The sequence below is a fragment of the Gymnoscopelus microlampas genome (genome assembly GCF_963454915.1).
Source record: "Gymnoscopelus microlampas genome assembly, chromosome: 8".
NCBI lineage: Eukaryota > Metazoa > Chordata > Actinopteri > Myctophiformes > Myctophidae > Gymnoscopelus > Gymnoscopelus microlampas.
In genome coordinates, this window is record NC_139945.1 from 46376946 (window position 1) to 46404361 (window position 27416).

Sequence of the window (27416 nt, forward strand, 5' to 3'; positions counted from 1 at the left end):
TACTTTTAAGCGTTTTTATTATAGAGGTACTTTTAATTTTCATGTGTCCATTTAGCTGTGAATGGTAATGTATTGCACATGAACCTTTTAGTGTTGGCCCTTTAACCTGTCCAACCTGAATGCCCTTATTTGGAAAAACATTTTTTCCCCTTTTTTTTGATGGCTCTTCCCTAGATCTACAAGCTCTCTATATGGCATCACTCTACTCAGCCTGAGCCTGTAGATCTGGAGTGTGTATTTGTAGGTTAATTACAACCACAGCTGCCTTTGATTTTATCGTTCCTCTCCTCCTGTATGTAACACGCCTTGCCATGTAATGTATCAGACCTGATGAAGATCATTTGCGGTCGAAACGTTGCCTAACTATAATAAAACATTTCTACTGGGAGCTTAAACGGTGTGCAGACTTCCCCTCTTTTCCTGATGTACGTATCGTTGTCCAGCACCCGATTAATTGTTTTAGGATGTGCGTGCTTACCCTTCAACCCTAAAACCAACCATGGCCCTAAAACTTAACTTAACCGTTGTCATTAGCTAGTCAGTCTAATACATATTTCATGTTTTCCTACTTCTTCAACTCAATACTATGTAATATGTATGTATTATGTTTTCAGCCAAGAACATACTCAATAATTGAACTTGCGCGAGTGTGTAGCACTGAAATAAATGTCATGATGAGATCTGTCCTGTCAGGCCTGCGTGGCGCAGCAGGGTAGGCAGTGGGCCAGGAGGAGTGGTTTAGAAGCACTGCTGTTGCTCTGTAATGACAGGCCGTGTTCCCAATATGTTTTGACCCTGGTTTGGCAAGTACATAGTAGAGCTAAACATACTGTATAAGATACAGTGAGGTCAAACCAGGTCCTCTTGCCTTCGACGTTGCATAAACCCATCCTTAAGTTTATAAGTCCATTAAAGTTTCAAATATTCCTTTAACCTTCACTTAACCAGGGAACCCGAGACAACCTGCTTCACCTGTTTACATCTATGAGCTTCCAGTACGTTAGGAGGCAGAGCGGTCACCCGGGAGTTGGGAGGTTGCCAGTTTGATCCCGGCAACTCAAAGTGTCTTTGAGCAAGACCCTGAACCCCTAACTGCCCCTCGGTTGTTGTTCAGTGCACAGTAAAATCCTCAATATTAATTTATCCATTTGTACAAATGTAGCCAAGTATTTTTTAAACTATCAGAGCTAAATTAAACACTTGATTTTACAGTTTAGCTGCCCACTGCTCCTAATAGTTAGGATGGGCTAAATGCAGAGGACAGAAGTATGGTTAAATCTACCTTAACATTGGTTATAGCTTGGGGTTAAATGTCTTGCGCTAGGGCACTTGGGCAAAAGGATGAAGAAAGGGAGTGTGTTTCTCTTTTGTTTCCCCCATCCCACACTTATTTTATTTTTCTTATTTTTAACCTGGAAATACATTTTCATGCCTAGGTTAGATATATTTTAGCCATTGCTGTTTTATTGTCTTTCTCAAAGAACAATTCCATGTAAGACTTTACAGACTTTACACTTTACTGTTTTTGACAGTGAACATGTTTTTGACAGAATAATGAAAACATTATTACTTTAGTTGACAAAGTTTCCATTCCCTCATACACGGTTTGCTGTTTTGGTTTTCACTCCATGAACCAACGATTTAGTGCCCCCCCCCCCCCCCCCCCCCCCCCCCCCGTGTGTGTGTGTGTGTGTGTGTGTGTGTGTGTGTGTGTGTGTGTGTGTGTGTGTGTGTGTGTGTGTGTGTGTGTGTGTGTGTGTGTGTGTGTGTGTGTGTGTGTGTGCGCGCGTGAGCGCACGCGTAGTGTATCTGTATGTATTGTTTTGCTACCCAGGAATGAGAGAGTGAAAGAGAGAGAATGCAGTGTGTGTGTGTGTGTGTGTGTGTGTGCGCGCGTGCGCGCGTGCTTGCGTGCGTGCGTGCGTGTGTGCACACATGCGTGTGTGCATGCTTCCGTGACTGTGTGTATGAATGTGTGCACATTGTGCATCTATTTTCTTTGATTGTATCTTTGTCCTGTTAACAAATAAGGGCCTGGTTTTCATCCTGTTAGTTTGACAAGCTGGACTATCTACTGTCCACATATCAATTAGCACTAATGAGCATGGGAAGAAAGTTGTGCCTTCTAAGAGGCTCTGAATGTGGTTATCAGTTTGATTAAGAGTCCTAGAAAATCTCTGTGTACTGAGAACAAAGCAAGTACAGAATACTGGGATGCCATGTAATATAAAATGCAAAACATAAACAACCCCCATGGACATGTTTGCTATAATAATCTTTAAAAACACATTAGGGCCCTCTATGTATGGATTAGCAACATTGAATTAATAGTCTAAGTTTACATTAATCAGTGTAGTAAAGTTATAAGTTGGATGGAAGCTATTTGCCAGTACTGAAAAGCAGAAAGGCTGGGTATTCATGTACAGTACTCTCACTTTTGCATATTATACACTTCATAAGCAAATGTGGCATTATGGGAGGTGGTTGATGGGAAATGACACACACACATTATTCAGTCTAACGGGTCCATCTGGTTCCATCTGTGCACTCTAAAGTTAAATTAACACTGAAGATTTTAATGTGTACACCTTTTCTACTATATCGTTCAGCAGTTAAAATAAGCATCAATGCAGAGGTGCATATAGGACAGTAACTTCCCATTATATGAAAAATTGGTCAAACAGTTCAAATCCATATAGGACAGTAACTTCCCATTATATGAAAAATTGGTCAAACAGTTGAAATCCATCTCCTCCTGGGATTTTTTTGCTATTTCTGCACAAAACATTCTACACATCTTTGGACCTATGTCGACAAAAAATCATACTGAAGTTTTATGAGCCAATGAATACAGCAATTTTATGAAAATTATTCTTCTGCCCCTAACTACATGAACGCAGAGTCACATTTTTATGAAACTTTGCAGTCTTACTCCAATTGGCCAAATGGGGCCGCTACAGCAATCGTCTGAAAATGCAAACTTTTAACAGGCATGAATCATGCCTCGTTTGGCCTAATGCCATGCAACTTGCTTACACATGTGCCTTGACTCATGAGGATCACATCTGTCTCTTTGACCAGTAAGCTCCGCCCTGAGATTTTCCGCCATTTTGAGCAGTTTGAAAAACACTTAAATCCTTACACCGCCTAGGATTTTTTTTGTGATTTACGTGAAACGTTCTACATGGTCTATGGACCATTATCAAAATCGAAGTTGAAGAGAAGTTTGTACGTGAAAAAATGAAGCCTCCAGGGGCCAATGAATATTGTATAATAAAGACACTACAATACACAGAATCCCTCAGTATGCTGCTGAGCTGTTTCCAATGTTCATTTGATAGCTGCACAGGTTCATTTTCTCTCTTCACAGTTTGGGGGTAGCAGTAGACAGGCGTCACTGTCTGAAGGTCACAATGTCCCCGGTTTGATTCTTACCTTATGCAGGCTTCATTTAAATTGCATTCATTTACATTACGATATCCACGTTCCCTCAGCACTCTGCTCAGCTGTTTAGATTGCTCATTTGTTAATTGCATGGGCTGCAATTAACAAGTTAAGTTCAATCCATTCTGTTTCTATGGCTTGTTGCATGTATTGCATTTTCCACATTTCCTGTTGCATTCCTTGGCCCCGTATCGCTACTTGCAGCTATATCTATTCTTGTTTTTTTTTATCTCTGGGACCCCAATGTTGTCCCCGGACCTGACGTTGAGAAACAGTGCACTAAATCATGAATACTGGCTTGGTTTTCACTTAAGAACCGTAACATCCCTATTCTGGACGGAGCATTCTCCAAAAATAGCCAATCGTTCGTCTATTTTCAGTAAAGATATTGAATGTAGAGCGAAAACAGGAGGGGGGCCTAGTATAGAGAGAGCCCTTGGGATTCCGGGCAACTAAGTAAAGGGTTTTAAGCGGCTAACCTGCACTGCCAGTGATTCCCAGTACATCTGACTCTCTGTGGGAAAGCCGAGCGATTTTGGAGAGGCGTGTGTGTGTGTGTGTGTGTGTGTGTGTGTGTGTGTGTGTGTGTGTGTGTGTGTGTGTGTGTGTGTGTGTGTGTGTGTGTGTGTGTGTGTGCGTGTGCGCGCGTGCGCACGCACGCCCGCCCGCCCTCGCGAGCACGTGTCTGTGTACCTGTGCCAGTGCTGCTGGCAGGCTTTGAGACTCTGTACAACAATGTACAGTGAAACAGGAAAAAGATTATCAGTTCTATTATTGAGCAGCAGGAGGAAGTGTGTGCCCCCCGTCGCTCTGCAGGCAACACAATGCTGGCTCAGTACCGAAACAAAGGCCCTTAGAACAAACACAGAGTTCCGTCAATAGAACTGGGACGGCTGCAGTCACTGGACGCTCAACCATGAAATGAACTGTGTTATGCTTAATTCATACTCTGTCATACGATGGCGTCGAATGCCGAAAATAGAGATCTACAGTGCTCACAAGTCACAACGCGTCGTATCTGCGTGTTGTGAGCACTGTACGACAGTGTTGTACGACAATCGACAAAGTATAAATGGAGGATTAGCTGTGCTATCCATCAACATCTGCTCACATCATTTTTAAGGATTGTTTTCATGTATATGCTGCATCTATAGATTATTTTCTTAGAGATTATTCTATACATTATTTGTATTTCTGTATTTAATTGTATACTTTGTCACATAACGGTGTTATGCAATATAGTGAAAATCTACAAACTCACGTTGGAATAAAAAAAATATGACATACCTAAGGGATTGATAATGAATCAATTATTTTTTTAAATGATCGATAATTTTTCATTATCAAATCTATTAGTTTGATTAACTGTTGCACCTCTATTTTCATGGCGTTACTGATTGATTGATCACATTGTCAGGTAAAAATGTAACACAGAGGAGAGAGAAATGAAAGAAGGCCTGGAGATGTCATGTGATAAAGGAGCCACACTGCAAAATCTGTGCCAATTTAACTCTAGAACTGGAGATAGGAAGTAGACCATGAGGGGACATGATTGGCGAATAGACAGTGTGTGTGTGTGTGCGTGTGTGCGTATGTGTGTAATATGCATGTGTGTGCTTGTTTTCTTTCACACGTGTACAACTGTCTATCTTCACATTTACATTCATGTGTGTATTGTATGTGTGCACTCATTTACTCCCCGCTGCCTTGTATTGACAGCATTGTTGTGCAATTGCATGTATGTGTGCCGGATTCTCTTAGTGTTTACGTGTGTTTGAGAGTGTCAGTTTGTAAACAGGAAGTGTGATAATGGATCTTGAGGCTGGAAGAGCGGGCAGTAACCCCGCCATTCCCGGGTGGGTTATTGCATGAGTGAAATAGGCACAACGTAGAGTCTATGACATCAGTACTGCGACATCAGGCATCTCCATATTTGGGCAAAGTTTCAGCCCAGGCTGCCGAGGTCCATTTTAAAAAGTTACAAACTATTAAAGTATATAACATCTCAAAAGGTTGCCCATCTCAAAAGGTATCATAACGTTTCAGCCCGAGCCATCCTGGGGTTTGGGTGTGGATAAAAGATTTGTCAGTCTGTCTGTTTGTTACAGGTATCATACTTCCTGTTTACAAACTCAAACTGACACACACTGCCATACAGCCGTGGCTCACGAGCCTGATGAAGACCTAGAAGGGCGAAACGTTGCATAAATAAAAAGTATGTTTTTTTGAGCTTGAGAACAGTGTTCAGACTGTCTTATCCACGAGGTAGAGCTGCCACTTGGAAAATGAAAGGTTCCCGGTTCGATTCCTGGCTCCCCTGGGTTAGTGTTGAAGTGTACTTGAGCAAGACACTGAACCACTAACTGTTCCCGATGAGCAGGTTAGGGCCTTGCATGGTTTCCCCCACCTTCAGTGTGTGAATGTAATGCACATTGTAAAGCGCTATAAAAATGCACCATTTACCAGACAACTTCAACTTTATTTTGTAGACAAGAAGAAAATGTGGCGATTATTATAAGACGACATAACATTGTAACTGACTAGAGGGTCGGGGCGCTGCGCGCCCCTCCCCCCTAGCCGCTGCGCGGTGCTTTGTGTTTGTTGGTCTCTATAATATATAAAGCCATAATAGGAGATGTTCCCAATGGAGCTATGCCCAAATATGGAGTGTGTTGTCTGACCTCACTTGGGTCTCGTTGGGCGGTGGTCGGCGATGACGCTAAGGAACAACATGGCCGACTGTAATGTTGTGAGTTTGTGTTGGCCGCAATTAATTATGCTGCGAGGGGGCAGATGTGTGCTGAGCAGTATGAAGTGGCCTACAGACTGCGCGTAGTAATTCTGCACGTTGTGGCGTGTCTTGTTAGTGACATTGATATGTTGTTTTTGTGTTTAGTCCCACACAGTGGCAGGGTTTTTTTGGGGGTTTTGGGTTTAGAAATGTATATATATAGATAGATAGATAGATAGATAGATAGATAACACAGCATAACTTGGTAATGATGATAACCCACCAGACATATAGGACAACATGGCACAGACATTGTATAGTCTTCACCAGAGCATATAACAGCACAGGTGAGAGACAGTCTATGTTAACATATTGTTATGTTTAAGGCCATATTTCCGACAGTTCTGATAGATAACAGTGTTGATAAATACATCACTCAGCAATGAACCAATCACGCAGATTTCAATACAGTCAGCCAGGGGTCTGCGGGGAGAAGGAGAAGAAGCTGGCTGGGAGTAGGTGGTGTGTGTGTGTGTGTGTGTGTGTGTGTGTGTGTGTGTGTGTGTGTGTGTGTGTGTGTGTGTGTGTGTGTGTGTGTGTGTGTGTGTGTGTGTGTGTGTGTGTGTGTGTGTGCGTGCGCGTGTGTGCGTATGTGTGTGTGAATTGTGGACATGCATGTTGTGTGCCAACAGTGCATGAGGATCCAGCTGGTTGTGTGGAAGTGGACAGGCGTCTGTCCAGTAACAGTTGGTGGTGCAGCTTGTCTCATGTTGCTCAACAATGCAGGGAGTGGTTGGTTCAAAATGGACAACTCCCATACACACCAACCACATAGATAGTATATATGTCATATGTTTGAAATAAAACAATAACAACCATAACACATACTGCATTTTGAGTCGACAAAATATATTTGTGAAAATGAGTATTCCTGGGAGGTTGTATAATGTATATTTTATGTGTGCAGTACATTTCCAGTGAGAAGAACTATACTGTACTGTGTATTATTCATACAGTACAGTATAGCTGCTGCTTTGTGTTATATTTCTCTACCCTAAAGCTTTATGTATACTCCATCACATGATGGTGTTGCTTACCAACAAGACCTGATCTTCAAGCTTTACTAGAAGTTCGGCCCGCTGCACGGGCCTCCCATCCAGAGTGACGTCGCTTGTTTCGCGCGCAGAATCTGGCAACTTTTGGTCCCGCAGAATTGTTGTTTACTAGAAGTTCGGGCCGCTACGCGGCCCGAACGTCTAGCGTGACGCGTCGTTCACTTTGCAGTGCGCCATGTCTGGCGTTGTATCTCCAGCCGTTGTGGCTTTGGTGAAGTTGTCGTCATTGTGGTGGAGAGAGTTCTTGTGGTGGAGAGAGTTCCTTGTATAGATTATTACTATTTATCACTATGGAAGCCGTCGAACTGGTGCGATCTGACGGCATCCTAGAATTTATAGGTAGGATGTGATGTCATGTGATGTCATGCTGTCGTGAGATTACGTCACACTGGCGTTGTCATCGTGATGTCAGATTACGTCACACCGTCACACTGGCGTCGCATACGGACAACCGACATGGCGCAGGATTCAAATTGTATATATAGATAGACGGTAAGACGATAGCGTGGGTAATAATGTTTTGTTTGGGATGTACATGGCACGAAAATGACGGACATATTAGCGTGACTGTGGTGGGAATAGGGACATTACCGCGGTGACTGCAAAGACATAATGTGTAAAGTACTATGAGACATTTTTGGCTAACGCTAAACACTGTGCTAAAGGGTTTCCCCTTCCGGTGTGGTCGCTACTGTGCCAAAATATTGTTGGACGAAAATAATTATGCTCCAAAGAGGCAAATGTATAGTGAGCAATGACAAGTAGACGAAACAATGCGTAAATAAAGCGAGAACGTTGCGGCTAGTGTTGTAGTGACGTGATATGTTGTGTTGATACCGAAACAATGAATTGGCATCACTGGGGCACAGGAAGGGCTGACTTTTCTCAAATGTAATATAGGATAGTGTTTTATACAATAAGAGGTGTGTCAATCGTAGCTTAGATGTTTGGAAAGATTCTAACTAAACACCTGGACGTGGAAATGGCCTGAGTCAAACTAATTAGACTCTGGGCTGGGTGTGACTGATGCAAAATCCCATCATGCCATTGCATGGAGTTAAACTATGTTGGACTTTGACGCATTTGATTCCCGGGCATGCATTGGCCACTCTCCTGCCATCACACATGTGTGACTGTACCCATAATTAGCCACCACACACACCACAATTGACTTGAATTGTCCTTGAATTTGACTTTCCTCCATACGCACAAACCCTAAAATAAACTGCCATACTGCAAAATGTTAGCAAAAAAGCGACATGAATCATTTTCACAGCTCACCTAGCAGTCTATTAGAGATGATTCTTAACTTTGATCAGGCCTTAGTGTAACACGTCCATGCAATATGTCTCATCCATTCCATGTGATTCACACAATGATCTTTCATGTCATTCGCAGCTCGGTTTTCAAACTAATTAGGAAGTGCCTGGTGGGGGCTGACACCAGGTTGAGTGGAAAAAGAGTGACTTTAAGTTTGTGGCATGAAGTGTGAGTCAGTCCTGATATTATTGTCTTATGAGAGTGAATAATCTCGTTTAGACAACAACACATTTATTCTCTCTGAGGGGGTGAAATGACGATCGAGAACACCAACGTGTTTAAACATTGTGAGCAACTAATTCTGATATTTATATCAAACACGTTATCTGTCTGTATGAACTCCACACAATGACATTTCGTTCTTGCAAAAGAGACTTTGTCTCAATGTATTTTTACTGGTTAAATAAAGGTTATATATACATATATATTTCTTTGGCATTGATGCTACAGAAACTCAACAAAAGGACACAAATGATGTGAGACTACCGACAAGGGAGCCTACATCATGGATATAATGAGACTCACATCACTATATTATATTGCATAATGTTACAGTTTACAACGTAGGCGTTTAGCAGACACACATATCCAGAGCCACTCACAAAGTGCAAGATCAAAGTAAATGGCATGAATCCTAGTCAACAAACAACAGGGGAAGCGGTCAAGTAAATAGAGTGCCAAGAAAACAATTCCGCGCTACAAAGTAGGATGCCAGGTAAACATCAAACCTAGCATCTGTCAAAATAACACAATTACTGTAGCATCAACATCCATCCAGACAGTAGACTACTGTAGAAAATACACAGACAAATACACAGGCACACAGACAAATACACATATACACAAATACACAGAAAATACACAGAAAATACACAAGCAAAGCTCACTGCTTTCACCCTGACCTCCCTATTTTGAGCATGTCATATTTTATCAAAACTGTTAAAAGTGCTCCTCGGAGCACAGGTCTCCGCCAGGTCAGGTAGGTTATTGTGGGCCAGCAATGTTTGGAATTCAGTCATTATAGAGGTGAGTGAAATATGTAGAAGTTGAGGGATTAATGTTTATGAAGTTATTGCCAATCAGGATGATCACGGCAATCGGAAGCTGCATTTTGTTCAAAGCGAACCATTCCTGCAAACTTTAGATGTCAATCTTAGCCAATCAGGATGGAATATGAAAAATTGGACAGATCTGTCTCGATCACATGGCTTTAAAGGTAATGTGTACCGATTTGCGTGACGTTTGGACAACATCTGTAGGAGTAATATCAAAAAAGTGTTTTGCAAAAATGTACCTCCTGGTGACGCTATAACAGGCCGAGATTAGCTGTTCACAGACAGACAGATGGACGGACGGACAGACAGCAAAACATAGTCTCGGCCACGCCAAAATGTTAAAATAGCAGATCCACAAGCTCACAGTGCATCGTAATGTGATGCACTGTGAGCTTGTAGATTGACAATTTTCAACAAGTATAAATCAGGTGGTTATATCAAGTGGTTATTATTGAGTAGGTATTTTCTTATATATCAGAATCCTTTATACACTGCATGACTGAATGAACTAGATACTGAATGTTTAAGATAACTTGACAGTTGTAATTTCTATGGATACTGTGTATTGTGATCTGACCATCTTTAGTGGAATTTGATCATTTAAATGTACAATGCACTACAGACAGTTCACAGCAGTGCCTGTGCTTGTGTTTCAATACGGGAGATGCTCAGAACAGGGTGATTGTGGTTGTGGTCGTGCGCTTGTGTGCGTGTGTGTGTGTGTGTGTGTGTGTGTGTGTGTGTGTGTGTGTGTGTTTGTGTGTGTGTGTGCGTGTGCGTGTGCGTGTGCGTGTGTGTGCGTGCGTGCGTGCGTGCGTGCGTGCGTGCGTGCATGCGTGCGTGCGTGCGTGCATGCGTGTGTGCGCGTGCATGCGCAAGTGTGTGAAAATGATCATATAGTTGGTAAAGAGCATTTGACACACAGATGTAAACTCTCAATTCAACCATTGTTAAGCATATCTCTGTGTGTGTGTGTGTGTGTGTGTGTGTGTGTGTGTGTGTGTGTGTGTGTGTGTGTGTGTGTGTGTGTGTGTGTGTGTGTGTGTGTGTGTGTGTGTGTATGTGCGTGCGTGCGTGTGTGTGCGTGTGTGTGGGGGCGAAGTAGTGCTTAATGCTGTGTCTGTTCCTCTTCCTGTCCCGTGTGATTGGAAGACTCACTTTCACATCTCCACCGTGGGCGAGAGGTTCTCGCCAGAGAGAGAACCTTTCTCACATTTAGGAGATACAGGTAACCGCTGAACAAACGGAACCACCCTTCACAAAATGAACAATCCTAACAATGTTCACGTGGCTTGGCTGAGGTGTGATAATGATGATGATGCATGCTTTTTCCTGCCGTGGGTTTAGTCCACGTTGGGTAAATGTCAGTGAATACTAAACTCTTCTGAGCGATCTCTTACAGTACAGTACATGCCATGAGACATCAGTCAGAAATAAGTATGATTGTTCATCAGTTGTTTTAATGAATAGGAACATGACATAATGGGGTATGATCTTAGACCAATGTTTCCCAAACATATAGTGTTAGTTTTTATGGAGTATCATGTATGTCAATAATTCTTTTGGGGGCCGGGGAGACACCAAATATCTCTTTTGGGTCTCGAGCTGAAAAGGTTTGGGAACACCCCTGTCTTAGACCACAGTTTCAAGTTCAACACTTGCTGGGAGATTCTGAAACAGCACACTACAAATTCATGAGCATTAAAAATGGACCAGACACAGTACGCTGTGTTCCACAAAGGAAACACTGCTATGCTCACCTTCTGAATTTTACGAGCTGCAGTACAGAGTGCGGTAATTTGCCTATATTGGAGATGTAAATATTTTGAGAGATGAAAATATATTTTGAATATGTAATTGCCAGTATATGTGAACTAAAAATAAAGAAAAACTAAGTGCATCCACACAACCAATCAACATGTTCAGGAGCAGGGCACAAACAATTAGAGTCTGCCTGCTGGAGTTAGCAGACTCTGTTTCCATAAGTTTTAAACTATACACAGAAACATTCTGAAGTATATGTGAAAAAAAATAAAAATCTTTTGTTTTCTTTTCACCTTCAGTTGAATGAGAATGAGGTACTTTTGTGACAGGGTGGCTCAGCATGAATGTTCTATCTCTGTGGTCACTGGCTTTCCTCCCACGCCAAAACACATGTTAGGAATATACTCCTGCAAGGCTCTTAATTTATACTCTGTAGTACCACAGTGTCGCTTGCCAAAAAGAACGCATCTACAAGCTAAAAATGCAATGGGTTGTTAGCTTGTACTGGAGTTCTTTTTGGCAAGCGACACCCTCGCATGACAGTTAAAATGTGTTAAATCAGAAGACCAATTAATTCTAAGATTCCCCCCAGTTTTGCCCAAAAGTTAATGTAAGCAACATAAACCTGGACATTTGAACACAAAGGCTTTTGTTACTGTACAGGCTGTCGGAACATAACTGAGCCCACATACTCACTGCTCTGTGGTCTGCTGGGAGCATGGGGAGAGCAACAGCTGTGCAGCAGTAATGTCATGAGAGGGACTGAGGGAGTGGCAACCAGACACACTTTAGTGAGGATGACAAGTGTGTGTGTGTGTGTGTGTGTGTGTGTGTGTGTGTGTGTGTGTGTGTGTGTGTGTGTGCACATAGATGCTATGTTTACTATGCAGATCGATCTTGGTCACTTGTTCTCAAGTTTTGTTTCTCAAGGTTTTTTTGGGGGCTTTTCTGCCTTTATTGATAGTATAGTAGAGAATGACAGGAAAAAAGGGAGAGAGAGACAGGGAGAGACACGCAGCAAAGGTCGGTGGGAACGGGACGCGAACCTGCGACACGCCACGAGGCAACAGAGCCTATGTGGTATGGGCCTGGACCGCTAGGCCAGCGGGCGTCGGGCGACCCATGTTTTTGTTTCTTAAAACAATTTTTCTCTTGGCCACAATTGTTAAAAATGAGATAGCAGGTTGTTTAGACAGATGGTCGGTGGGCTCATTGCATAGAGCTCATTGTTTACCTGGTATCCTAGTTTCTTTAAGGCACTACATTGTTCTCTCTGCACTCTACTTATCTGACTATTTACCATGTTTGTTGACTAGAGTTCATGCTTACTCTGCTTGTTCCAATCTCACACAAGTTGCTCTGGATAAGAGCATCTTCTAAATGCCTAAATTGTGTGATTGTTTGTCTGTGTGGGACCCCGTACTGAGAACCAGTGAGTTAGAGCACGTTCCCTTAAAACAGCCACTGAATATATCTACTATACTGTGTCATTGTACTGACTCACATTAGAAATGCTTTAGTGTGTGTGTGTGTGTGTGTGTGTGTGTGTGTGTGTGTGTGTGTGTGTGTGTGTGTGTGTGTGTGTGTGTGTGTGTGTGTGTGTGTGTGTGTGTGTGTGTGTGTGTGTGTGTGTGTGTGTGTGTGTGTGTGTGTGTGTGTGTGTGTGTGTGTGTGTGTGTGTGTGTTTGCGTGCGCGTGTGTGTGTGTACTGTGTTGAAGACCACAGTGATCATTAGCTCTCACAGTTGCTTTCAGGCCAGACGACTGCCATGTGTCTGACTCGCTCCAATTTGTTTGTTTTTATGTCTCAATGTGTTAGTTCCCACAAATGCGGGGTTATGGGTTATGTATGTACTTATCCATCTGAAAACGTGTCACTTCTAAGCACTGTCAAGATGGCTGACTCTTTGATACAGTGCTGTTGAGATGAACAGATCCACACAAGATATTCTTCTGTTAGACCTTCATCAGAACAAAACCTCAAAGCAAATAGGGTTGCTCTTAATAAAGTGAAGTCTGCATGGATCTAAGTGAGTGGACATTTGTTTTCATTTTGATCAGTATGCAACCCTGAGACCAGCAGTCATTCACCCACTTTTAACTGGGTGTCCCTGTAATGGTACATGTAATTATTGGCAACTCAAAGAGTGCGGTAAAAGAAACAAGCATGCCATTATAGGCAAAATGTTTGAAAACTAAAAAAAAAAAAAAACATTTTTTTTTTCTAAAATGTACCAACATAGCGAAAATAGCTGATCTGCATTGCATTGTAATGCAATGCATTGTGAGCTTGTAGATCTGCTATTTTTGCGGCACAACATCATGGTATGACAAAGTATAGAATAGGGCTTGTGGTTAATAGAAGAAGGTCAGAGACTCAGAGCAATTGTATTTGATATTTTGTTGTTTTGAGTGCTAGTTTTTATTGTGTTGTTCCTGCTTTACAAGGCTGTCAATATTCTCTGAATGAATCCTACGAGGTTCACATGAGTGATGCCACAGGATTCAAGTGTCTGTAGCTCTAGGATGAAAGAACTATGATGTGGATCTCATACTGTAGAAACAATGAGGCTCCGATGAGGCTCCGACTTCATGTGACCAGCCTGTGACATCAGTCATCTACTGTATGACGTAGGATTCCAAATTTCAGAACGATCACAGGCCCTTTGACTTCCATAATAAAATTAAAGTTAAATATTTAAAAACGTATAAACATATGTGGAAAAAGACTAGTAGCGGTACTTCTGTGGCCTACTGGCAGTGTGCACACCAAGTTTGATACTGATCAGTCCATAGATTTTGTGAGATTAGTACTGTACAGACACGCACGCACGCACGCACAGTGACCCTGTTGTAGACAGCTAGCGTCTTGCTAGAGTCACGTCATAAAAAATATTATAATACACTGTTAAATGTGAGTCTTGGCGTAGTGTGGTCGGGTCTTGTCTGTGATACAAGCTACCAAAGTGTTTGTGTGAGTGAGGGTTGGTATGCTGTGCAGGCAGAGAGAGTGGTGGCGCGGCCCCTAGGACAGAGATAAACAACCTGTAAACAACCAATCCTCCCCCATGTATACCTCTGTATGTGGAGGGCAGGCTTTCGATGACCTTATGGAAGAACACACAGTATGTGGTTGACACCATGTGGACTAAGTTAGAATGCAATAGCGTGACTCAAATTTGCAGGATCTGTGGTCCTGCATTTTGAGTTATTTGTTGTGACTTGGATTTCTCAAAGAAATAACTGGTTTGACTCCTCACAGTTGCAGTTCTGTGTTCTTGTGGGTATATACTCTATACTGTTACTGCCCATATAAAAAGCCAGATGTGGCTGATTGCTGAGCAAAACATCCTTTAAGTAAATGGTTTTGCAGGAGCGCATATGGGGGGTGTTGATGTCATCACTATGGGACCAATGCCGCAATCATGAAGATTTTGTTTATGTTTATTCATCAAGGGATGTTTGGCTGATCATTCATGGACCTTTTCTCCCTGTTTTGTTATTTGTTATTTTGTTTTGCAATGCCCTTATTGCATCGTGTTAGACACATTCACAATGAGCCTAGTACAACCATAGATTGTAAAACAAATAGGGTAATAAGAATAATGAATAATAATAGTAAATAATACAACAATATATTAATGCAAATAATGATGAACAATGAGATTATTTTGTTTATATAGAAAATGGTATTATAAATAATAATACAATTTAATAATAAAAAATGTTATTAAAGAGCACAACCAGTATCAGCTGGATAATTAACTATTGTTTCAGGAGGTTAACCATAGTTTAGTTTCAGTTATGATATAGTACCCAGCTTTGTCCTATGAATAAAAGGTGCTGTGCACATTTAATTATTGTCTCCATCAGGCCGAAGACATGGCCGAGACTATGTTTTGCACCCTGTCCATCCATCCGTGTGTCCATGTGTCTGTCTGTCTGTCTGTCTGTGAGCAGCTAATCTCGGCACTGTTGGCCCGATCGCTGCCAAACTGCACACACACTCCCTGCATGCCAGAGCAGAACCTCTGCCCCAAATTTTTCAGATCGGCCTGTTATCCGGCAACCATGAGGCCGATTTTTGCAAAACACATTTCTTTATATTACTCCGAGTCCTACAGATTTTGATTTTCCATGTTCCTGATTGGCTAAGATTGGCTTCCAAAGTTTGCAGGATTGGTCCGTTTTGAACAAAATGCCTCAAATCATGAACATAGCGTCTGATTGCCGTGAAAGGCCTAGGAGGAAATGGCACCCTTTTCACATTGGCCTATTATAGCGCCACCAGGAGGCCACAATAACCTACCTGACCTGGCGGAGACCTGTGCTTTTTCTAGTTATATCGGCAACCATGATTCATTGTGGAACTGTGCTTCAGATTAAAGGTAATTTTCGACGTTTCCATGTCTGCCATGAGGTTGATGAGCTGGTCATGTGACCCACTTCTCTTTTCCATATCCTCTGTCATGATTGTGAAAGTGTGATGGGGGTTCAGTCAGATAGTGATGTGTCATTGCCCCTGGGTCTCCCAGGTGATAAAAGATGGTCCAACAACTTACCGCAGATATGGCTCCAAGTAAAACATACCAACACAGTTACAACTTTGTTAATTGGTTCTGAAACATATCTGTCGCTGTAATGCTTCCTGTTTTTTTGTTTTGTTTTTTATGTAAAAAGAAAGTGCAAGGGGCTTATATGGTGCGTGGGATGTGTGTGATTATCACACCACTGCTGAGACCACGGGACTACTGTGATCAAGTCACAGCTTTTGAAGTGTGAACTTCTCATGCACACAGTACCTTATTGGAAACATGCATGCACAGGTGACTGTGTGTGTCTGTGTGCGCACCTACAGTGTGTGTGTGTGTGTGTGTGTGTGTGTGTGTGTGTGTGTGTGTGTGTGTGTGTGTGTGTGTGTGTGTGTGTGTGTGTGTGTGTGTGTGTGTGTGTGTGTGTGTGAGTGAGTGAGTGAGTGAGTGAGTGAGTGAGTGAGTGAGTGTGAGTGTGAGTGAGTGTGAGTGTGTGTGAGACTCCTACCCTTAACTTTGTCCACCACCGTTCACTCATTACAGCCTTACATTCCTTCTCTTACCCCTTGTAGGGAGTGAGAACATTTGGTCCTCACAACGGTAGCTTTTTTTCCTGTCTGTTGCTATTGTTTTTATTAAACCATGCATCTTATACATAATATCTGTTACTATATCTGCTGCTATTTTAACAGCTTCATTCCATTGCCATTTCTTTTAACCATGCACCTAATGCATATATGATGAGATGTTCAAGATGAGACGTGAGCTGTTCAAGCTCACGGCTAAATCTTGAAAGTGTGAGAACTAGTGATTTCGAAGGCATTTGTAGAATCGGCCTCAGGTCTTACGTTGAAGTTGAAGTTGGTAGAAGAACAACGTGCACAATGTGCTGACCTCACAAGCTGAAGGCAGCTTCCAGCAGTAGCACAAGCGTCAGAGGTTGTCTGGTTCCCGAAGGAGGAAATGGCATTATCATTTATAAGTTCTTCTCCCCTGAGCAGCTGCTAATGAGATTCTGGGGGCCTAATATGAATAATCTAATAATGTAGTCATCCTGCTCCTTTTCTTGTTCATTATTGTAACTGAAGCTCCAGGTGTCAGAGCTGCTCTCCAGTGCAATAGGACATTTCTGTTGCGTTTTACAGTGGTTACACTGGGAACTAGCTGCTAACTAACTAACTAGCTAACTGTCTGTCTGTCTGTCTGTCTGTCTGTCTGTCTGTCTGTCTGTCATTGAAAACACATTTTCACAAATATATATATTTTTGTACATTTTGAAACTTGAAAAACAGTAAAGAAGCTTTAGCTAAATGGGGTTTAGGGGAACCAGTACCTCATCTTTCAATCAGTAATGGTGAAGTTAGAGTAATCCCTTGGTGATTTATTCATACTTCTATTCAGTTACTGCTCTTGTTCAGAGAGTTGATTTCCATCTCTTCCTACGCACAGTGTTATCTTCCTCCACTCTACCCTAGAGGCGTTTATTAGAAACTGATGTTTCCTTTGACTCAGGATTCATTGTTCCTTCTGAGGACTGTTGGCTTATGTTTGGTAATCATTTGGACTGTTTCTGTAGTTGTTGACATCAGAGCATTTTCTTAAAAAACAAACAAGCAAACAAACAAAAACCATTATAAAGTCATTTGTGCGTCAATTAGAAAACAGTGAAGATATACTGTACAGGAAAGTCAGTTCAGGAGGAAAGACATGCAACACAGGTCCTGAACTGGGCATCATACCCAGACTGTAGAATCTTCTCTGCTCCGATGTGTGGGGGTGGTCATCAAAGTTCCCGGTTCAATGCCTGTTTAAGGACACGTCGCGTCAAAGTATCCTTGAGCAAGACACTGAACCAGTGACTGCTCCCGGCTGCTCAGTGCCTTGCATGGCTGCCTCCGCTGTTGCTGTGTATGTGGGTGAATGTGAGTCATACAGTACATTGTAAAGCGCTTTGAGTGGTCAGAAGACTAGAAATGGGCTGTATAAACTATAAATGCAGTCTGTTAATCATTTACTCCTCTCCAACGTCTGACCAAAAAGGACCTTTCATCCATATTGTTGTTGGATTTCAGAATGACTCTTTCCAGCCTTTATCTCCTTTTCGTTTACTTTTCTATATTGCTGGCATTAGTTTACAGCCATTCTCTTGGTAAATGGTAATGGTGCATTTATATAGCGCTTTTATCCAAAGCGCTTTACATAGATTGTGCATTACATTCACCCATTCACACATATACCGATGGCAGAGTAAACCATGCAAGGCACCAACCTGCTCATCGGGAGCAATTGGGGGTTCAGCGTCTTGCTCAAGGACAGTTCGACACTAATTCTGGGGGAGCCCGGGATCGAACTTGAAACCTCACGTTTGCCATCCAGCCGCTCCACCGGCCACTCTACCCCTGAGCCACTGCCGCCCCTCTCCTAGACCCAAATGCTTATTTTAACCCATCTGTATGGTAGTAGGGTATGTTACAGAAATACAATATAACTATTATATCTGTGAAATGTAGTACTGCCTGAAAATAAATGCAATATCTCCCCTAGCTGGCCAAGTATGGATTCTGTGTCTTGGAAGAGCATTAGAAGTTTAGTCTCCCATACATGTTAAAATCCTGGGTAGGACATGAAACCTACGGATTACAGCTCTAAGAGAGACTGAGTCATGGCTGCTTCACTATTTGAAACTCTTTATGGTGAGTCAGAACTCCAACACAAGTGTTGAGTCAGAACAAGCTTTCTTTTATCTGATACAGTAGATGAGAGATAAACAGTCTGTGCTTCTTGGCTTGTTTAGAAGGGAGAAGTGAGACTTGAGACAAAATGATGCACTCGCTGACCAGTCTAAAAGTGAACTAACTTCTCGTTGCTGTTTATAGTCACGTGAAATAGCATATTAGCACTTTCAAATGTCTGATCATAATGTTAAGTCCTGATTGTTATGTATACAGTGATCATTACATGTCGATATTGTATGCAAATTAACAAATGTTTCCTCTGTGTGTTCTACAGATTGAAAGCATTAGTATCAACGGGAGGTCGCAGTGTCCAATCAGCATGTGACTGGTAAGATGTAATACACATAATTATGCACCAAACAAGTGACATTGTAATGTATTGCACTGCCCTCTTCTACACATTAAAATCCTCAGTGTTAGTTTAACTCTGAAGAGAGTACAAAGTGAGCCACTAGGCCGTGTTGGCAAGCTGTGGTGCCCGAAATATATTATCACGTTAAGCAAAATGAGTGCTCCCGTCTCAGCCAATCAAAGGGCGTCTGAGCCTAGGTGTCCGCATGCCATGCTAGGAAACACTGTTTAGATCAACACTGAGGATTTTACTGTTTATAGAGAGGTGTTTCCATAACACAAAAAGTTAAAGCTCTAAATTCGATAGTAATCATTGCTATAGAGTAAAGAAGAAAAAGAGGTTGCGCATCAACAATGGGTTTTCTCAGTGGAGTGCTAAACCCAAAGTCCAGTATACACATCCAAAAATTCAAAATAAATGGAGGACAAAGTACTCACATTTCCAGAGCCTTGCTCTGAGGTAGGCGCGTAAGCGTTCATTTATTGGTGTGTGCCAATAAAACGAACTAACTGGAAATGTGAGTACTTTGTCCTCCATTTATTTTGAAATTTTGGATGTGCTACCTTTTGGGGATTTTTTTAATTCCTTCTTTTGATGTGCTTTGCTATAGAGTGATTGCTCAGTAACAGGGGTTTTACCGAGTTCCCATCTCTCCAGCTCTATAGTGAACAGAAAATGGATAAAATTGGATAAAATTGGTGGATTGGTGAAATTTTATTTTCTGTTTACTAAAGAAATGGAGAGATGGGATGATCCCTATTACTGAACACTATATCTTTAAATAAAAGAGGAGAGAGAGAGAGAGACAGACAGACAGACAGACAGACAGACAGACAGACAGACAGACAGAGAGAGAGATAATGTTTGTGTGTGTGTGTGTGTGTGTGTGTGTGTGTGTGTGTGTGTGTGTGTGTGTGTGTGTGTGTGTGTGTGTGTGTGTGTGTGTGTGTGTGTGTGTGTGTGTGTGTGTGTGTGTGTGTGTGTGTGTGTGTGTGTGTGTGTGTGTGTGTGTGTGAGACACATCTTGAATGGCTGTTATGCATACAAAGAGATGTACATAGCACACAATGATAGAATATTGGAACTCATAGCAAAGGACATATCAAAATATCATAACCCAGACATCCTTACATATTTGATAGCTAATACACCAGATGTTGTTGTGGTTGATGAAGAGTCCAGAGAAGTGTCTGTATTAGAGATGCACCTTTGACCCTACCCTAGAGGAAGCCTTTATAACCAAGGTCATTAAATATCAAGGGTTTCAAAAACTTGCGATGCCCAAAAAGGAGGCGAAAAGGCTGGCAAAGTATTGTGCCGTCTCCGCTATAATTGACAACGCTGTTACTTATACCCATAGAGTACTGAGTGACATGCTTATTGTATCATGAAGACATATGCCATGATTGATTTAATTGATTGATGAAATGTAATGCATATAACCCCCAGGCTGTTCTCCCACGTTGACGATCCGTTCCTGGATGACCCGTTGCCCAGGGAGTACGTCCTTTACCTGAGACCCAGCGGGCCTCTGCAGAACCAGCTCTCCCACTTCTGGCAGCAGAGCCGGGTGACCTGTGGCAAGAACAAGGCCCACAACATCTTTCCTCACATCACCCTCTGTCAGTTCTTCATGGTGAGTTCCCTGACGCTAAGTCGTTTTTCCTAGGAGAGCATACGGACACTCGGACAGGAGAGCTCATTTTGGTTCACCCAACAAAATCCTTTTAAAATCGCTTTAAAACAAGGCAAGCATGCCGACAGCAAGCCCTTGAGGCTCGTGAGGCGCACCCGAGTGAGCCACCAGGTGAGCGAGTGCCCACGCTGAGCAGTCGATGGCCTTGCACGTCAACGAGCGAACCATCCGAGTAGGCAAGCTGTGGTGGACTGAATGGGTTATCAGTGATCACGTCAAGCTAAATTACTGCTCCCTTCCTGCATCTCAGCCAAACTCGGGGTGTCTGAGTTCAAGAGTCCGAATGCAATACTAGGAAATACTAGCCTGGTTCCAAACCATAGACCCCGTCCACTCTCCGAGTGGACTGCCCCTCTTGGCCTGGTGTTGAAATGTGAGCCTACGACTTTATTCGGTACAAAAAGTACCGTCCAATGAGAGTCGGAGGTGGGAGTGGGTCTAACGACAAGCCAATCAGTGAATATCTGCTAAAACAAGCTGTGCGATGACGTCAGATTTAGGCGGATCCGTGGATCTCTTGTGATTGGTTTAGGGAAATTCGAATCCCCTCCCCCTTGTAATCGCCGACACTGCAGCCAATTTCAGACTGAAGCTCCACGCAGCTTCAGGCTGATAATAAGGCTAAGGAAATACAGTATGGCTTCCCTGATGCGTAGGTGCAGATATCATACAGTACATCTGTTCTTTATCTCACTCACTAGCTTGATTTTGTGTCATGTATTCATAGTATTTGCTGACATCCTGGTGATTATCATTAAATGTGAACCAATGGACTGTGGCATTGCTCCATATTGTGTGCCAAGCATGTCCTGTGAATACTATGAATCCTGGGAGAGTGGGCAGTCAGTCCCCTTTTTGTATCTTCATTTTGTAAGTATTGAGACAAACAGTAAAGGCACCAGAGAGACCAGATAAAATTCTATATTGTTTAAGTTGCTGTGTGTCATGTGGTGCGTTGGTTGACACGTATGTACCCAGAGATAGTCACCATGAGCCAAAACCTGTTAAAAGTAAAGTGTTACCGTACTGAGTTACTTTACACCACTGACCTCCCATCCATCACTTCCTCCTCCACAGTGTGCGGACCAGAAGGTGGAGGCTCTGTGTGAAGCTCTGCAGGTTAGCGTGGCCCAGTGGAGAGGTCGCTTCCCCAGTCCACTGCCCCTGGAGCTCTACACCTCCTCCAACTTCATCGGCCTCTTTGTGGAGGAGCAAGTGGCCGACGTTCTCAAGCAGTTTGCCACAGACTTCGCTGCAGAAGCTGCCAGGAAAGCAGGTGGGATGAAACAATGGACGAGGGGGCCAGTGGTGGAAAAAGTAGTCAAATGTTTTACTTAAGTAAAAGTATCAATACTGCAATGTAGAAGTACTCTGTTACAAGTAAAAGTCCGGAATTAAAAATGTACTCGAGTAAATGTACAAAAGTATTGGTATAAAAATGTACTTAAAGTACCAAAAGTAAAAGTACTCATTATGCAGAATGTCCCATTTCTTGTGAGCTTGTAGATTTCCTATTTTCACTAAGTAATTGGAAGACGAAGTTGGGCATTCATTTACAAAATAAATAAACATAACAAGTTGAAATATGGAGATATAAGGTTTCTGCCAGACAGCGATGATATCCACACTGTCAAGCTGCATTTTTACCCTTGCATCCAAACCAGGTCAATCATCCTGTTCCATGTAACAGCATCAGTCAACTACTGGCCAACATGGCTGCCTTCCATGCATTTAGTCAGGTCTGTACAGAGACAAATGACACTTGATATTTCTAACTGTCATCAGGCAATACATTACATTTTTTATTTCTGCTCTTGCCTTATTAAATGGCATATATCTTGTGTCATTCAGGTTATGCTTACCAAATCAGCTATCAGGTTACGTTTGAGTGTGATTGAGTTTGTACGACGCAGGTAAACACAATCACTGTCTCTTTCAGAAGTCCATGTGGAGCCCCATAAGAAACAACTCCATGTGACCCTAGCCTATCACTTCCCGACCAATCACCTGTCTTCCCTGGAGAAGCTGGCCAAGGGCATTGAAGTCAAGCTGGGCTGCGATTGGCTGGCTGTCCTCTTCTCGCGGGATATCCGCTTCGCTAACCACGAGGTAGGAACCCACTGACTAGCCTGGCATTGCCAGACTGGTTACTCACACACGTTCCCCACGATATGAGTAATCCCTCGTGATCAGTTTGGCAATGCCAGGTTAGGAACCCACCAATGAACTATTTGTAAATACGCTCTGTACTTCCCCAATCTAGGAGAAAGTGTCTTCTCTTAGTGAAATAACAGTTTATGTCACATTGCCCCTTATTGGCAGCATTGGTGTACTGATGCTGACCTATACATTTGCTTTTTTCCCCAATGAATGTTTTAATTAATGTTAGAATGGCCAAAGGCGAGGGATTATGTTTTCGCTCCTGTTAGTCTGACTGTCTGTCCGTCTGTCCGTAAACAGCTACTCTCTGCGTGAAACTTGCACAGCACACACATTCCCAGTAGGCCAAGGATGAACCTCCACCCCAAGTCTTTCAAACCAGCCTGTTATAGTGCCACCATGAGGCTGATTTGTGCAAAATACAATTTGTGTAATACGACTACAGATACAAAACTCACCCAGAATGTGTACACCTTATCTCTACAGTCATGTGATCAAGTTGTAGCTGACAGAGTTTTCATATTCCATTCCGATTGGCTACGACTGGCTTTCAAAGTTTGCGGGAGTGGCCCGTTGGCCGCTTTGCCAAGAGCGATCTGCCACCCCAAAATTTGCCCAAATGTTTCAAATCAGCCTCATAGTGGCACTATAACAGGTCGCAACACAGCCCTGGTCAGGCAACCCAGCCTGGCGGGGATCTGCGCTCAGAGAAACACTGTTTTCTAGTTTGTCTTTTATTACTAGTCCTAATGCTGCTACATTGTCTGAGGAGCCAAACTAAATACTTTTTACTCGTATGTACAGTAGTAGACAAGACATACTGTAATAATAGAGATCACCTTGAATCTTGAACCTTCTCTGTTTGTACTTGATGATGTTAACAGGGTGGAGCATATAAGCTGCAAAGCGACTGCACATGTTTCTTTCTTTTTTTAATGAACTTTTTGTCCATTTTACTTGTGTATCGTGTTGTATGTAGTGTAGCATCTTTCATCTTTCATTACATTATATGGATGAAATGATCTTATAGTATTTAAATGTGCTTTATTATTATTTTTATTTGTTTATTTATTTAGTGAAGATTAATATATGGCAGATATTTTTATTTGACAAAATGGATGACTTGATTATTGTATTAAATCTCAAACACATGCAGCCCTGTTGAATTATACATAGAATACGATGCATTTCATGATAGTCTGTTTCATTGTCTTTGTCTACAGTACTTGCACACCACCGACTAATGGACTTGTTGTGTAGTTGCCTCATACTGTACATATTTTATACTGTTCAAGGATACATGCTCCGTCCCCCCAGTCAATTCTCACAGCAACAAGATCATTTTATGCATACAGAAACCCATATTTCACAAGAAAACATCCAAACACCTCTCCTTTCACAGAGCCTGAGGGTGATGTACCCCTATGCCCCCCAGAATGAGGATGAGTTGGAGCTGGTCCCTGGGGATTTTGTGTTCATGTCCTCAGTGGACCAGGGTGGAGCCAGTGAGGGGTGGGTGTATGGGACCTCCTTGGCCACGGGACTCTCTGGCCTGCTGCCCGAGAACTACGTCAGCCGAGCAGATGAGTGCGACACCTGGGTGTTCCATGGGTGAGTGGAGCGACCTTCCGCAGGAAACCAGAGGACAGTGTTAACCACTTAAACCCCTGTAGTCTTAGATAACTGGACTTGAGTTACAACTGTACTTTGGCCACTTTTTCTGTCGACTCGACACCAATTCTCTTCACCAGAAATAGCCAATCTACAAGCTCACAATGCGTCTTGTGAGCTTGTAGATCTGCTATTTTTGGCTAATGTTCCCCCTAGTTTCAGGTGGTTAAAGCAAGTTTTGATAAAGGATATGAACGTTTTGTCCCAGCAGGGCAACTAATTCTTCTCCTCTTGCCCCCCCCCCCCCCCCACACTTTTTAAACTTTTGTTAACGTTGTTATGCCAATTACATTTTCCCCATATTCAAGTGTGTCACTGCTAGTCTCTACATTTTGGTCATATGAGAGGAGGGTGGAGGGTGTAGACGAGCATGTGTCTCCTCTGTTACACATGTCAAGTCAACAGCTGCTTCTTTTCACCAGGTGGTTGTTAACACAAGTGAAGGAACACAAAGGAACTGTTTCTGTTTAATGTAGCACTGTAGCAGAGCCTTTCCAGCGAGTCAACACTCCTGACTTTGTTGACCTGAATGGAACACAACCTTAATTAGTATCATTGGTAATACCTGTGAAGAAAGTAACATTACATAACTATTTATGTCAATATGGCTGTCGTGAAAAAGGTGTATTGTGTTTGTTGGAGTGCCCGGCCAAGCCGGAGGAACTGTGGAGGATTCGAACCTAACTGATTCTTTCTTCAATTTGGCCTGTGTAGTACTGTTGTTTTGACTGGAATTCATAAGTGTATGAACTTTCTGTATGTCATTAAAATACTCAAACATAATCCACTTTTTGTTCAACTGCCTCTTTAAGCCTCTGTAGTGAACATACATGAACTATGCTCCCGCAGATCTCATTCGTTCTTCAGCTGTGGGCCCTCAGACAAGGCAGTGAAGGACAGAGGCATGTTTGACGGACTGCTGGACAGCCGTCGCCTTGATAACACGAGTCCTGGGGACACACCGGGTCTCAGCCTCATCTGCCATCCTATGCAGGTCAGAGTGACAGAGTTCAAACTGTACCATCTGTTCTAGCAAGAATAGAGAGGAGCACATGGCAAAAATACTGCATGAAACCCTTTTTTCTGATGAAGCACACTCTCTCTCTCTCCCTCTCCACTACCAATGTCTTTTGATTGACAACAGGTCCTGCGAATCAGCAGTGGCCATTCCCGGCAGCCCAAGCGGACGCTGTTTGTCTGTCGGCATGGCGAGAGGATGGACGTGGTGTTTGGTAAACACTGGCAGTCACTGTGCTCTGACAGTAAAGGTGAGAACCTCCCCATACCACCCCCCCCCCCCCCAAATAATTATTATGAGTATGGGGCCCCACAGCAACTCTTGTACCTGGACCCCAGACATATGCCACTGCCACGTGATTCTTCTTCCTCTTTTTTTTTATAAGGGAAGCCTTCCACTTGTATTTTTATTTTACATTAAGGTGAAAGGAGGACACGATTTTGATGTGTGTTTGTCGTCTTTCCCAGGGAAATACGTGCGCACCAACTTGAATATGCCTCCCAGTTTGCCCCTGTGGGGAGGAGGGCAGACAGATTACGACATGGACTCTCCCATCACTGTATTTGGATCCACACAGGCTCAACTAGTAGGTATGTTAGCTCTAGTCTACACAACCAAACCCATGACTGCATGTAGATCCCAATACTGCTTTTGTGCCCAAGGCACAGGCGCACCAACGGATTGTTGGTGTGACAAATTGTCAAGGTTCACCTGTATTCATTGGGAAAATAGCCGATCTACTGTACAAGCATTTAATGTGTGCGCTGCAGATCAATTATAATTATACAAAATAAATACATTAATTTTTAAATACAACATGGCCAAAATAGGGACACCAGGTTGAAAGTGGTTAAAATATACATATTTTAGGGTATAGAATTTTTGTTGAAGCCACAACATCTCACAAACTATGTTTAAGAAACAGTAATGTTAATTATATAATAAACCTTTAATATAGGTCAGAGGATTGATTATTTCTGTCAAGGACCCCCAAGTTGTTTTTTATTTGGCTGTGGATCCCCATCTGAAAAAAGTCTGTGCCAGGGACACCCAGAAAAGAAGCTGGCGTATAAATTAGGGTTAAAGTGGTATTAAACTGATATTGATACTATTGTATCAAATTTTGCTGTGGACCCCCTGGAACCCCTTCGAAGACCCCTGGGGCTCCCTGGACCCCACTTTGAGAACCAATGATTTATGCTGTGTGTGTGTGTGTGTGTGTGTGTGTGTGTGTGTGTGTGTGTGTGTGTGTGTGTGTGTGTGTGTGTGTGTGTGTGTGTGTGTGTGTGTGTGTGTGTGTGTGTGTGTGTGTGTGTGTGTGTGTGCGCGCTCGCGTGCGCATGTGTGTTTCTCTGTTGTCTAGGTGAAGCTCTGTTGGAGAGTAACACAGTAATAGACTTTGTTTATTGCTCTCCCTCATTGCGATGTGTTCAGACGGCTCAGAACATCCTCAAAGGTGAGCTCATCTGCAAATAGAGAAACATATTCATTCATTTCATCAAGTACATATGAGATAGAGGAAATAAGTATTTATTATTAGGCAGCGATTTCTGTTGTCTTAAAGGCTATCTAGCTCTGCTGTGCTCCTATCTACTCTAGGAATGCAGCAGGAAGGAAAGATGAAGGTGCGAGTGGAACCAGGCCTCTTTGAATGGACCAAATGGGTGTCTGGCAACTCTTTGCCTGCATGGATCTCTCCTACTGATCTGGCCTCAGCTCACTTCAGTGTGGACACAACATACAGGTGACTGGAATTCAGGATCACATGACAACAACTTATTCTGGACCCTCAATACTTCTAAAAAAAATCTAATCTAGAAAAC

At 42.6% G+C, this 27416-nt stretch overlaps 1 protein-coding gene across 1 annotated transcript in view; it reads left to right on the plus strand.

Annotated features, from left to right (window-relative positions):
- ubash3bb (ubiquitin associated and SH3 domain containing Bb) overlaps positions 1 to 27416 on the plus strand; it is a 42681-nt gene that overhangs the window by 8608 nt on the left and 6657 nt on the right. The window contains exons 2-11 of the mRNA XM_084065516.1: positions 18971 to 19024; positions 20498 to 20684; positions 21822 to 22020; positions 22684 to 22853; positions 24307 to 24515; positions 25425 to 25569; positions 25720 to 25843; positions 26061 to 26183; positions 26957 to 27049; positions 27193 to 27337. Coding sequence (XP_083921642.1) covers positions 18971 to 19024; positions 20498 to 20684; positions 21822 to 22020; positions 22684 to 22853; positions 24307 to 24515; positions 25425 to 25569; positions 25720 to 25843; positions 26061 to 26183; positions 26957 to 27049; positions 27193 to 27337 — 1449 coding nt within the window. The remainder of the gene's footprint in view (positions 1 to 18970; positions 19025 to 20497; positions 20685 to 21821; positions 22021 to 22683; positions 22854 to 24306; positions 24516 to 25424; positions 25570 to 25719; positions 25844 to 26060; positions 26184 to 26956; positions 27050 to 27192; positions 27338 to 27416) is intronic.